Source organism: Babylonia areolata, chromosome 1 (genome assembly GCF_041734735.1).
Source record: "Babylonia areolata isolate BAREFJ2019XMU chromosome 1, ASM4173473v1, whole genome shotgun sequence".
Taxonomy (NCBI): domain Eukaryota; kingdom Metazoa; phylum Mollusca; class Gastropoda; order Neogastropoda; family Buccinidae; genus Babylonia; species Babylonia areolata.
The window spans coordinates 21801505-21816762 of NC_134876.1; the positions used below are offsets into that span (position 1 = coordinate 21801505).

General features: G+C 39.3%; 1 protein-coding gene across 2 annotated transcripts in view; it reads right to left on the minus strand.

Annotated features, from left to right (window-relative positions):
- Nucleotides 1-14411, minus strand: part of LOC143280855 (cytochrome c oxidase assembly protein COX18, mitochondrial-like) — a 44361-nt gene extending 29950 nt beyond the window's left edge. Inside the window, exons 1-6 of one of the 2 annotated variants that reach the window (XR_013055064.1) lie at nt 13934-14411; nt 12440-12657; nt 10842-10995; nt 9053-9177; nt 8079-8186; nt 1637-2058 (exon numbers count right to left, since the gene is read on the minus strand). Coding sequence is in view for 1 of the 2 variants with exons in the window: in XM_076585580.1 (XP_076441695.1) it covers nt 1870-2058; nt 8079-8186; nt 9053-9177; nt 10842-10995; nt 12440-12657; nt 13934-14291 (1152 nt within the window). In the remaining variant the exon portion in view is untranslated. Of the gene's footprint in view, nt 1-1048; nt 2059-8078; nt 8187-9052; nt 9178-10841; nt 10996-12439; nt 12658-13933 lie in introns of those variants that run through there. The other variant, XM_076585580.1, reaches the window with a different exon arrangement.
- Nucleotides 14412-15258: the final 847 nt, after the last annotated feature.

A 15258-nucleotide genomic window follows, 5' to 3' on the forward strand; every position in this document is an offset into this window, starting at 1 on the left:
AGATGGGGGTGGGCTGGGGATTGTGTGTGTGTGTGTGTGTGCACATGTGCATATGTTTGATTTTTGCTTGTTTGCGGTTTTTGTTGTTGTTTTGTTTTGTTTCGTTTTGTGTGTGTGTGTGTGTGTGTGTGTGTGTGTGTGTGTGTGTGTGAGAAAGAAGCAAGAGAGAGATACAAAGAAGATGATTTAGAAGAAGCATAAGTCACAAAAATTTACAACAAAAGTGAATATTCGCTACCACTGACAATATGATGCTGAACTTAGACAAGTCTTTTTCTTTTCTTGATACTGTTGACTTCTCACCTTCTTCTGCATTTTGTGGGATGCAATTCCCATGTGTACTCATATGTACAAGTGGGATTTTGTGTGCATGGTATATTACGCTTTTGAGGATGTGCATGGTGGATATGTTCTAATTTCCATAGCCCACTAAAAGCTGACATGGATGCCAGGATCTTTAACATTCACAGTTAACCTTTTATAACACATATACATACTGAGAAGGTTTTGGCACATGCAGGTCTACACATCTATGAATGAGCTTTATGACTGGAGAAACTGTTTTATTTTTCTTTTGCCAATAAAAATGTCACTTTTTAGAGAATACAAAAATCATAAACACATAGATATGAATAATAAAAAGAAAATTGTGAAAGTATGTGCTCCATGTACTTTTATGCAACCGATCCCCTCCCCTCAAAAATCTTCACTTTCAAAAACAAAACAACAACAACAACAAAACCTAGCTTTGCTGATCAGTAGAAGTATGTGTCAATATCAAGCTGGATAAAACTAAGACTTCTGGATAGCTCCCAGACTGGTCTGCTATAGAACCAGAACAGCAGTTGTGCAGCAATTTTAGCACATGAACAAACCTACCCCCTCTCTAAAACCCAAACAAGAAACAATACAAAACAAACTGAAAAAAAAAGAAAAAAAGAGAAAAGCAAAAAACAAACACACAACAAAATACAGAGAGAGAGAGAGAGACACACACAAATACATGGCACTATTCCATCCTCAACAATAATATTGCAAAGAACATAAACTGCTTCATTCATGATGTTTATTTCTACCGTTGTGTAAATGTTCATGTCATCCAATTCTCTCAGTTCTTTCAATTCAGACCCATCCTTTCACCATTTTGCATGGACTACTGGCATGTACAAATGAATATTACATTAGCAGATTCACACACTCTCACACACAATTGTCCACAGACACATACTATTACACACAGGTACATGTGTGTGCATACATCATGTGCATAATCACACAAACGCATCCACACAAGCCAAGAGGTATGTACACTGGCATACAAAAGATCACACTGAATCTGCTTTGCAGACATTGCAGAATGAAAGGTTGTTAGTAAAAAGTGAAACAACTTGCTCACTTACTTTGGTCTTTCAGTTAAATCTTTAAAGGTCAACTCTGACACCCACAAAATACACTCTCAAAAATGTACACACACAAAAAAGTATCATAATTAAGTATCATCAGAAAACAAAGAAACAAAGAAAGAAAGAAACAAACAAAAACCCAAGTAATTCCACTTCATTTTACCTGTTAACAGGAGTTTCCTTTTTTACACACATGCACCTAATCACACACAGATTTGCATGAAAGAAACAACAATCATGTACACACATACACACACACACACACACAATGTACACAACTATCTTCCACAGTCCAACCACTTAAATAATTTCCACACATTATTGAATGACACAGCTTTCCTTTCAAGAGAACAGACTAACGTAATGACATCACAACGATAGAAAAATACCCACTGGTAACCCTCCCACAGCAGTTCAGCAAACAACAACCCACTGGAAGAGTACTACCGCTCAGCCTAACACTGAATCACGTTTCTTTCTGTTTGGGTCGGATGGTGTATTTCAGTCTAGCGGCATTGTAGAGGTCGGTGAAAGGCGTCTGACTCTCGCTTGGCGTTTTGGGAACTCGTAACAACCTGCGTAATGATGGAGCCTTGAAGAGAATGGTCTGCCCAAGTCCAAAGACACTGGAGCACATCCAGTAGTAACACATGCACTGAAACACATAACAGGTGATCATTTCATTGGTGTTTTTCATCTCGATTGCGCTACAACTACTACTACTACTTCTACAACTACTACTAATTGTAAATTTACATGGAGCTTTCAAACCTCTCGAAGTGCTTCACAATAACACATCAGTAAGAGACAATGCACAGATAGACAAATACAGACACACACAATCTGGATTGTATTCATATGGATCTTTCAAACCTCTCAAAGTGCTTTACAATAACACGACAGTCAGAGATAATGCACAGACACATACAGACACACACAATCTGGATTGTATTCATATGGATCTTTCAAACCTCTCAAAGTGCTTTACAATAACACGTCAGTCAGAGATAATGCACAGACACATACAGACACACACAATCTGGATTGTATTCATATGGATCTTTCAAACCTCTCAAAGTGCTTTACAATAACACGTCAGTCAGAGATAATGCACAGACACATACAGACACACACAATCTGGATTGTATTCATATGGATCTTTCAAACCTCTCAAAGTGCTTTACAGTAACACGTCAGTCAGAGATAATGCATAGACACATACAGACACACACAATCTGGATTGCAGCAAGCAAACTTTCTAGCAAGTGGCTACTTTTATTTGTACCGCTCACACAAATCAGTAAACATCTTTTTGATTGAAGACATCAGCCATATCTGGAATTTGAGTAAACACAGACTTGCCAACATTGGCAGCTGAACTTTGTCTGACAACTTATCATTTCCAGGGAAATTTATTTAAAGCATATGCTCATTTTGTACACTGAAAAAAAAATGCCTGGCTAAACTAAGCTCATTATAATTCAGCACAAACACATGCACTCACACACACACACACAAACAAAAACTTAATGCAAAGCCTTCCATGATTCAACATGCACTTTCCACATGTAAAAGAACCCATGGCAACAAAAGGGTTGGCCCTGGCAAAATTCGGTGGAAAAACCAACTTTGGTAGGAAAAACAAATACACTTGCAGGCAGAACAAAAAAACAAGAAAAAAAAGGGGAGTGCTCTCACTGCAGTTACACACTGTCCCTGGCGGAAAGCAGCCTGAACTTCACACAGAGAAATCTGCTGTGACAATACAATACAATACAAAACAATACAATACATATAACTTCTACTGAAAACGCCATGAGCTCCATGTCTGCAAGATGTAATCGTCAGTTGTTATCATTTTTAGAAATCACATCAACAGAGACAAAGGTGAGGATGGCGGAGGGGGCAGGAGAGGATGGGGGTGGTGGGGTAGAGGAGGTTAAGAGCGTGGGATGGAGAGTAGGGCGTGTGTGAGGTATGGTCAGTCCTAGCATTTAACAGAACAGGAGAACTTGTAAACAAACATTTACTGATCATATCACTTTTTTAAGGGTTGTTGACTGGTGCAGTCTATTTCACATATCTAATAATCAAAAAAGCACTTAGCAGACACAAGCACATTGTCACACACTTCCTCTCTCTCACTAACATATAGCACATATCCCCCCCCACCCCTCCAACTCCCCTGTCCAGAGGGCTGTATTGCTATGTGGACAGTAATAGACTTTTTATGTTTCACATTTTCACCAACATATAGCAAACACATTCTTTTAGTTTGCATTTCAGTTATAAATATGATCAAAAAGCTAAACTTCTTAAGAACTGAAATGATGCAAAACCAATATGTGAACACAGCCAAGTTTAGCACAAAAAGCTGAAGGGAGAATACTGTTTAGCTAAACAATTTGTCTTTAGTTATCTCCCTTGGTTCACTGGGTCCACTTGCAATTTATCAAGGTGTTCACCAAGGTGAAAGCCTATCCCCCTTTTTGTTTGCTTTGTATGTGAATGATGTGGAAACCCACCTTATCAGGAATGGTTGCTCCCCTGTTGATATGGGACTAAGCCATGACAGAAGAGTATCTGAATACCTCAAACTATTGCTAATTCTGTATGCTGATGATAGAATAATATTTCCTGACTGGGAAGCTAAACTTCAGAAGGCGCTAAACGAACTAGAAGCATAGTGTAATGACTGTAAAATAAGTGTGAATTGCTACAAAACAAAAATAATGGTATTCTGTGGCAAGAAACTAAATTACCAGTACCTGTTCACACTTAAGGGAAATACTCTAGAACACGTTACTTGCTTTAAATACCTAGGACTGACTTTCAATTTCAATGGTAAATTTAACATAGCTGTAAAACAAGTAAAAGATCAGGCCAGACGGGCAATGATGGCACTGTTAAGAAAAAGCAGACAACTTCAGCTGCCTATTTCCTGTCCATCAGACTTATTCAATTCACTGGTCATGCCAATATTAACTTATAATTGTGAAATTTGGGGTAATAACTGCATTGACATTGCCGAATCATTACACTTGGAATACTGTAAATACATACTCCAGCTTAAGAAAAGCACACTGAACTGTTTTATCTATGGTGAAACTGGACGTTTCCCCCTGTCTGTGCATGTATATTGCTGAATGATCAAATTCTGAAAAAAATGTTCATTGACACCAGTAAAAAATTCTCCTCTTGCATGCTGTATACATTAACTGAATGTTTTCATTTATAGATACACAAAAATGACTGGTTACTTAAAATCAAACAGCTTCTAGTTGAAAATGGGCTGTCTTTTGTGTGGTACTATCCACAATGTGGAGCAATGGCCTAGAGGTAATGCGTCCGCCTAGGAAGCGAGAGAATCTGAATGCCCTGGTTCAAATCATGGCTCAGCTGCCGATATTTTCTCCCCCTCCATAAGACCTTGAGTGGTGGTCTGGACGCTAGTCATTCGGATGAGACGATAAACTGGGGTCCCGTGTGCAGCATGCACTTAGCACATTTAAAAGAACCCATGGCAACAAAAGGGTTGTTCCTGGCAAAATTCTGCAGAAAAATCCACTTTGATAGGAAAATCAAATAAAACTGCACGCAGGAAAAAATACAGAAAAATGGGTGGCGCTGTAGTGTAGTGACGCGCTCTCCCTGGGGAGAGCAGCCCAAATTTCACACAGAGAAATCTGTTGTGATAAAAAGAAATACAAATACAAAATACAAATCTGTATCAACTGCATGGCTGATAAACAATCTGACCCAAAGGCTTAACCCTTTGAGCCCCGAGTTCCTGAGCAATTTTAACCCTTCTGCCTGAGCTCCTGAGCCAAAATTTGCAAATAATTGGTATTAAACCCTTTGAGCCGTGACCACCGCTTTACCGGTGGCAGAGAAAAATGACATAATGCCCGGCCACCGGTTGAGCGGTGTGTAAACACTTGAAGCGTGCAGAGTCACAACCTGGCCCGTCAGGGCAGAAATCAGGGACAAAACGTGCGAGCAAACAACTGTACACAATGCAGCAAGTAATTGATATGCTTGATGATTTATCAGAAGTAGAGTATGACAATGATTACTCTGATAGTGAGGTGGAATTCAAATCGGATGATTTTGCTACAGATAGTGATGTTGAAAATGAATCTGAGCATGCAGAATCAGTTGATCAAAGGAGGCGTGTCAGGTTGAGACTCTGCACACTTCATGGCAGAAATCAATCTTTTTTAATCCAAAGCACATGCACAAAACACAGTGAGGGGGCGCGGCAATGTTGGTACTGCGTTCGCTGGTGTTGGAATATTACGGTTTTTCTGATTGGCTCTTCAATATAAGTCAACCAATAGCAAAACACGACACAAGTGTTTACGCACTGCTCAACTGGTGGCCAGGCATTATGCCATTGTGCGATAGCATCCCAATGTTGAAACTCAGAACAATCAGTATCAGTATCAGTATCAGTAGCTCAAGGAGGCGTCACTGCGTTCGGTCAAATCCATATACGCTACACCACATCTGCCATGCAGATGCCTGACCAGCAGCATAACCCAACGCGCTTAGTCAGGCCTTGAGAAAAAAAAAGAAAAAAAAAAGAATTAATTAAAAAACAAAACAAAAAACAAACTCAGAACAAGTAATCACAAACTACCACTGAGAAAGGGAGACACATAAACATACCACAAGAAGCAAGATTGTGTCATCTTTGTGACACAAACTGAGTGGGAGACAAATACTACTTTGTCACGGAATGCCCTGCATTTCAAAATCTCCACAATCAGTGTTTACATAAGTATTACGGAACATGTCCCAACTTCCACAAATATGCAACATCAATGTCTGGTAGTAGAAAGAAAAAGTTGATAAATTTTGCTAAATTCATTAAAGAAGGTTTGAATGTGTTCCACTAGGAGTCAGTCTCAGTCTGGATTCTTTACCACTTATGCCTTAACTCTACTTGCTGAATAGGAATTAGAATAATGACATGTGTTAATCTTAACATGGCATCATGTACATATCCATTTGTAACTGCATGATCTTTTTTTTCTCTCTTTTTTTTCCCTCCTGTATGTATTAAACCAATTTCAGTATTACTGGCAAATGGGTGCTAAAATAACAACTTATTGTGTATTTCATTTTGTTACACCATGTCATTGTTATTGCTATTCTCCAGCTAACCCCTCAGTTCCCAGTTCAGGCTCAACTAGTCGGATGCAGAGCCAAACATGTCACTTCACTTACAATTATTGTAAATTTAAGTTGTGATATGTGCCTTTGTCTATGGTGTATTGCTTTCAATACTCTTATTGCATGTTATCAGACTGATGATTACATTTGGCCTTTTATTTTATTTTTTCATTTAATTTTTTTCCTATTTGAATTATCTCCCCTTTATGTTTCTTTTGTTTAAAAATATCTTCACTCTTCCTCTATGATCGTCATCCTGTTATTGTCATGTTTCCTTTTTTCTCTATGACTCAAGAGTTAATGGGAATAAATGCATTGCCATTGTCAAAAAACATCAATGACATTACCAAAAATAAACAAATGACTGGAACTTTTTTTTTTTTTTTTAAATGAAAAAAAAATGTTCCAGTGAATCCATGGCTGAATGATGAAGAAAGGTAAGCATAGATTCTTTCTTTGTTTTTTGTTGTTGTTGTTGTTTTGTCTTTTTTACATTTTACATACTGTCTTCAAACAAATTTTCATTTAAAATGAAAAAAAAAAAAAGAAGAAAAAAGTTATCCATTCTTTGTCTCTGCCAAATGCAGAACAACACCCACCCACCCCCTTCCCCTACACATGCACACACACTCAACCATCAAAACATTAAAAAAAAACGCTGCCAATTGCAAAAACAAAAACAGCACCCCCCACCCCCACTAAAAAACAACAAGAACAACAAAAACCCCACAAAAAACAAAACAAAACCCACAAAAAACAAAACAAAACAAAAGCCACGAAACAAAACCCAAAGAAAATCGCTCCAGCTCTCTAGCAGCAGCAATAATGATAATTTGATAATTCTCAGAAACCAGCAGTTCCTATCTCAAGGTTTTCCCAGCCAGCTCATACAGTGGAGTGCAAGGAATTAGTGTTACTTCTTTTTTGTTACTAAAAAAAAAGAACCGCTACAACAGCAGATAAACTTTCTGCTCAAAAACACCAGTTCCAATGAGAGAGGAAACAGACTGCTTGCATCAAGAGTGTGCTTGCATGCACGCAAAATGGTGTCCTAGAGGTAACATGTCTGCTTTGGCAGTGAGGGAATCTGAGACTGTGGGATCTAATCCCTTACTTGTCAGAATTAGACCTTGAGTGGTGGTCTGGACACTTGATATTCAGAGGAGATGATAAACTGAGATCCAGTATTCAGCATGCACTTAGCACACATAAAAGAACCCATGGCACCAAGAGAGTTGCCGCTGGCAAAAGTTTATAGTAAAATCCATTCTAAAATACGTGTGTATGTATGAATGAAGCCTGACTGAATGAAATGGAAACGAATAATCAGCACCTAAAGGCGGCTGTCAGCTGGGTTATCAACCAAGGCAGGTAACCGGTTGTGCACATAATTTCGAATTTGTAAAGTGTTTAGAAGGTGGTCTCTGACCACACACAGAGGTGTTAAAAATGCATCAGTGATAATAAAAGTCTTGCAAACTACTTGTTCCGACTTACACTGGGCACAACTGAGCCGATGGGAATCATTGCCAGACTCAACACTCGCATGACTAACACCAGGCTTTTCTGGAACCTGCTGACTCGTTGAGCGGTCAGGGAGTGCATCTGTTGAGGAACGAGGAAAAAACAAACAGAAAAACAGATTAAATATATTTCTGATAGTAAATCATAATTTTCAAACAAGGTTATATGATTTTTTTTTTTATCCAGAAACATTACACATACAGTATTCTTTTTTTTTCTTTTTTTTTTGTGTGTTTTGATTAAATGGAGCATATCTTTAACACAATATTAAACTATTAAACAAAAAGTTTACTGATTAAACAAAGCCTATCTGATACAAAATAACATCTTTTTTTATATTGTAGGTAGAATTCAGCAAATATGTGGCACACATATTTAGTCATCATAATAGGTTATTCAAGTTTCGTACACAATCTAAATTTTAGGAAGTCATCAAATAACTTTCTTGTCTAATATATTCATTAACATTCTTTTCCAGGCTGCATCTCTCATCTTTGCAAAGTTTCAGTATTCATTTTCTATAACCCTACTATTCAGCCCACACTTGACTTGCAGAAGATTACCCCACATGCACACTTAAGATCCTGTAATCCTTGTCAGCCTTTGGTGGGTTATGGAAACAAGAACATGAACAGCATAATAACCACCTTTGAAAAAGGAACATCGCTGGCTGAGTAAAAAAGAAAAAGACGTAAAAGAAAAAAAGAAAGCCCACCCTACATGATTATATATTAGTGGGCGTGGCAGTTGCAATCATGTACAAAGAAGAAGGAAAAGGAGAAGAATAAGAATGGAAAGAAGGAGGGAGAAGAATAAGGAGAGGAAGAAGAAAAAGAAGACAAAGTTGAAGAAGAAGAAAAAGGAGGAGACAAACAAGACAAAGAAGAAGATGAAGAAGATGACAAGGAAGGTGAAGCAGACAAAGAAGGAGGAGGAAGCAGACTGACCTCAATATTGAGGAGGTTGGTGAGTCCCAGCATAAGGGGGAGAAGCCAAGTGCTGTCTGGCGCGGTCATGTCGGGGAACCACAGCACGCCCTCTGTCTTCAGGTCAGGGCACAGCACTGCACTGTCTGGGTGTGTGTGGAAAGGGAGGGTGTGGGGGCGGGGGTGGGGGGGGGGGGGGGCGGTGTTAATCACACAATGTTTTCTTCAAAGACATGACGTTTTTTACACTCAAATACCTATTCATCTCTGACAGTTCACCTCAGACCATGAAAAGACATTTCCAAACTGAGCACACCAATACGATAAAATATAAACGGAACAAAAAATTTTACAATTTCATCAAAGCAGAAAGCTAGCCATTTGAGAGATGGAGCAAAATATTTTTTTCTCAAGATTTTTTTTTTTAGACTTTAATGACTCTTTACATGCTGGGATATTGTAGAAGGAAAAAACAAGGGGAACAAGTGGAAACAGGTAGCTTTGGAACATTTGACAAGCATGGGAAAAGGAACATGACATTCCCACTGAAAATTATTTTTGTTTGGGGCTAAAGTTTATTTTATGCAAATCTTGTCTTACTTTCGGAACAACAGATCTGCAGAATGTCACTGGTAAAAAAACCAAAAACAAACCAAAAACAAACAAGAACAAAAAATAACAAACAAAATAAATCCGGTCATGTAATGGTCATAGCTTTCTTAGGGTGCTCTATCAGTGAAAAAAGATTCTTTTCTTGCTTATAATTACAGCATACACTTTGCTTGTCACAGAAATAATCTAAAAACCTAAGTGCATTCAATTCAAAATTAAGTTGAAAAAAAAAAAAAAAATGACAAGGAGCAGAGACCAAAAACTAAAATTAGACCCTAGAATGCTGACAACAGAAACAAATTACAAGACCACCAATCAACACGCTAAAAAGCAGTCTTACACTGAACTTCTCAAAATAAAAGTAGAAACAAAAACCCCACACAACAGCAACAGATTAGAAAACAACAACAAAAACAACAAGAAACAAATAAGCAAACAAAAAAAACCCCATAAGAAATGTACACAAAACAAAGCAAAAACTAGAAGAAAAGAAAAAGAGGAAAAAATCCAACCCATGACAGAAAAGAAAAATCATTACACAGAAAAAATGTTTTAGAACTCTGCTTAAGACAAGACAAAACGAGACAAGACAAGAATGACTTTATTATCTCAAGAAGGGAAATTACACAGAAGTGGCAAAAACAAAATGGACAATTACAAAACACTAAATAAACATGACATAAACATACAAGACACAAGCACAGAAGAACTGTGTCTATTCACTATTAACATTGGGAAGCACCTGTGTATTTCCCTTCATGAAGCACCACTTTATTGTTCTACTGTGGTGGTATGGTTCGAACAGTAGAATGATTGCCCATTTTTACTCCATTTACCCCTTGTATTGTCTACTTTATTCCACCATTCCCTTGTATACATATTATAACTAATCGTTCATACATGTATAGATTCTGTGAATGCTCTTATTTTAGCTTTTTACTAAGGTTTTTATGTATGCCTGCTGCAGTGTAACAGCTGTTGCACTGGAAGTACATCACTTAGCACATTTTGTAAACTGTGCTTATATAATATCCTTGTGCTTTCATAACTCATACATTTCTACTTCATCCAATGTGGTGTCTGGATTCATTTCTAAGAATTGGATTTATAAAGTGCTTAGAGCTTGTTGTTGCATATATCATGGGGTTATATTAAAATCAATTATCATCATCATTATATAAAATGATGAAATAGCTACCAGTGCCAGGGACGGCAGTGGGCACAGCACCACTCATGTTGCGGAGAGCGAAGGACAGACAAACCCACATGGGGATCTGGAACCACAGAACCAGCGATGACTTGGCCGGGTGACAGTTGTCGCGGATGTACAGGTCCTTGATCAACTTCTTCATCTGTTTTAAAATAGAACAGAACACAACATGTCTTTTTTTTCTTTTTTGTTTGTTTTTGTTTACCAAGTATTCAAGGATTATTGAAGGGGGTAGCACATACAAAGTACAATTTTGAGAACAAGCAAACAACCCCAAAAAGAATCTAAAAAGGAAGAAAAAATATGATGCAGTTCAATTATTCACAACTCTGTCTTCTTCACAGATCTGTCTTGTTCTTTCTTCTTCTTCCTTAACTCTGTGAAGAGTCATTAGGGTGCTGCTGCCTTGAAGAACTTTTCACTGGATTCCTCCAGGTCTGTTGGTTGTGTGTCAAAGCCTGGAAATCTGCAAATGGTTTTACTGTCCATTCTACAATATTGTCAGTCCATTTTCCCCCTCCATCTTCACCCTCAACAATTCCTTTGAAGACTGTTTAAGCAAGGCCATTAGATCTTGTTATGTGGCCATACCAGCTTAGTTTTTTTTTCTTTACAAGTCAGCTTCTTTTCTTTATAAGTCAGCAGATCTTCATATGGTCCAATATGTTCCTTGCTGATTTGGCAAATTCTATAGACATGCAGGACAGCTCTTAACACTGAGCAAACAGCGCTGCAAAGGTTGCTCATGCAACCCTGCCAGGTATCATGGAGTACTAATTTCAATAATGTCCTATTTCATGTCTGCCCAGTTACATTCCGGCTCTATTCCATTTTTACTCACTTTCATTAGGCTCAGGAACAATGGGTCTCAGTAACAATGTGCTTCAGTTCAAATAGAGCCCAGTACCATAAGGGCCCAATGGATATGAGTGACATCTTCCACTTATCAGATGAGATGAGTAGGTGTATATCATGAATATAAAATGAACTTGGCCCAAATGGTAATGAGAAGTATTGGCTATCATACCTAACAGGGCTGGGGCCAGATGGAATGGCTGTGACTGAAACTGATTCCATTGCTCCTCAGTTCTGTCAAGACCTAATACCAATAGGGCCCCGTGCTGGTGCCCAATGATACAGGAACTGTAATGGAATCACTTTTTTCAAAAGATGATTCCATTGATTAATGTATCAAGTCAACACCACCAAGTAGTGATCAGGGTTTCAGGCCCTGTTTCAGCATGATGTTGTGTTCTTGGGAAAGGCACTTTTCTCCTATTTTCCTTAATCCACCCAGGTGTGTATTGGTACCTGACTTTGGTCAGGGAAGGTTAAAACAGTGGATAGAAAGGATCGGGCCCCATATTCCTATGTTGAGTCCTAGACACAGGAGATATGAATTGACTGCCCAAATGGCTGTTAAAAAATAAAAGCTATGGGATGGCTGTTAAAAAATAAAAGCTATGGGACCTTTAACCTTTTAACCTAACCGCTGAGTGTGAGACTGGGCCCCACTGGAACAGAATAAATGAAATACTGGTCACTACTGACATTTTCAGCCCTGACATTGACAATAAGACACTCACAGTTGAGTTATACTTGAAGCGGGTGTACTTGGCATCCCAGGCAAACTTCTTGACAGCCACGGCCACCTCTCTCCGCAGTTCCTGCGACAGTTTGGCAATCTCTGGCTGCAGCAGCTCCACCCGTGCCATGATGTGCATGGAATACACCGCCAGAGGCAGAGTGACCACGCCGCGCAGCATCAGTGTTGACGCAGCGATGCTGGCCCACCAAGGCAATCCTGCTCCATAACACAATCCATATATCATTATTACTAACAGTTTCAGTTTAGTTTAAGGAGGTGTTAAAGCATGCTGACTCATCTATATATTATGCTACACCACATCTACATTTTATGCTACCCATGCTCTGTATCACTGTATGCCCTTGAAAAACCACAACAGCAAACAATCTTAGCATGTGGCACAATGGTTAAGATGCCCATCTGCCAATACAGAGATTCTGTGATGGTCTGGGTTCATATCCCACACTCGCCCTTTCTCCAAAGATTTACTGGAATATCAAACTGAGCGTCTAGTCATTCAGATGAGTCGATAAACTGCGGTCCTGTGTACAGCACACACTTGGTGCAGTGAAAAAGAACCCATGGCAATGAGAGTGTTGTCCTCTGGCAAAACTCAGTTATCAGTAGAAGAAATCCACCCTGATAGGTACAAAAATATGCACGTACTCAAAGCCTAAGTGTGTTGGGTTATGCTGCTGCTCAGGCATCTGCCTACCAGATGTGGAGTACTCTATATATATGGATTTGTCTGAACATAATGACACCTTCCTGAGAAACTGAAACTGAACTGAAACCGTGCCTTTGGGACAGGGTGTTTTTCACAGAAAAGGGATCTTTGACAATCCAGTAACAACAGAGAACAACTATATTGAATAATGAATGGTTATCAAAGTGTTTACAATTCAAACTTTACCTTTATTATGTGAAAAAAAAAGTGGACTATGATGAGTTCTATTTCTATGATTTTAAATTTTCATAATTTCACTTTCAGGAAAAAAGTTAACAAAAGAAAGAAAAAAAAAAAAGAAAGAAAAAACCAAGTAAAAACTTTTCAAAAAACAGAAAAAACTCTTTAAAAACAATCTTTTCATGTAGCAAATTCTAAAATTAACTCTGCATTACCAGAGCAACCATGAGCATTAACACCATAATGCACACCATGCATAGACCTGTAGACCACACACACAGTTGACTGGCATCCAGCAAATACTCTGCATAATTTGGAACGATCTGCTATTTCACAAACGCATTGACCAAAATACATACTGACACAGTGATAGCCAGATTCATGGACAATTATAGTGACATACATACAGTCCCCCCCCCTCCCCGCCCCCATCCCCAAATACACCCTGAAATGGCCCCCTTGTGGTCGTCTGGTCAACAAGCAATACAATGCCCCAAAATTGTGTTTTCGTGTCAGTTTACTTGTCTAATGTCTGCCTCCTGCGATCTCACCCACAGAACGTCCACATGCATTCCTGGGTTTCACCTGTTGTTGTGTGAATGGCTTCCAGCACTTTCTGGGCGAACCCAATGGGTGGAACATCGGGTGAAAAGTATTTGTTGTATGTTTCGATGGAAAAATTCCTCCGAGGTACATGAACTGGCGCTAAATCTTCAAGACACATTTTTCTACCGAAGGCCTGGTGACATATTATATTAGTCCTTCTATGGTGAAAACTATCGCCACAATTCCTGCGTCTGTTGTCATCACTACGGGCATGGATCGAGTGCAACTTTCGAATCTCTGTCAGTCTCAAAACAGCGCCGGCACTTGACCTTGAGGCAAATCTACAAGCAAACGTTTGAAAGCACGTCGAAGTCATCTGTACAAGTGATGCCATCATAAACACGAGATATACTGAGAAAGAATGTTGTGTGTAAAACGAAAAAGCTCGCAAAAGAGGTCAACAAATAACAGTAATGTTTTTCATGCACGCCAGTTCCTGGGAGCCGCCATCTTTAACCTCTACCGGAACTGTGGCAAGTGTCAACTTCCTCTGAGTTGAAGGTCATAGAAACCGAAAGTACACTCACATACATGTTTTTGTGTTGTTCTCCTTTTTCTTTTTTTCACTCACACACACACACACACACACACACACACACACACACACACACACACACACACACCCCCCACACACACACACATGCAAAGCTCACACATGGGTGCGTGCGCTAACACACACTTATGACACACACACACACACACACACACACACACACACACACACACACACACACACAGGCAGGTAGACAGACAGTCAGGCAGACAGACAAGCAGGCAGGCAGGTAGACAGACAGACAGACAGACACACACACACACACACACACACACACACACACACACACACACACACACACACACACACACACACACATATATATATATATACACATATGTAAGAGAGAGAGAGAGAGAGAGAGAGAGAGAGAGAGATTGAAGAAAGAAGCCACCTGTGTTTGTGTGTTCATGTAGATTGGATCGAACTAACACACTTATGCATGCTTGCCTACAGGTTTAGAGAGAGAAACAGATAGACGGGCAGGCAGACAGACAGACATACAGACAGATGTATACACAGACGGACAGGCCGGCAGACTGAAAGACAGACAGACAGACAGACACACACACACACACACACATACTAGTACACACACACACACACACACACACACACACACACACACACACACACACACACACACACACGCAAAGAAACAGAGGCACACAGACAGGCAGGTTCACAGGCCGACAAAGAGGCAGACAGACAGACAGTCAGCTAGGCAGACTGGCAGACAGACAGACATACC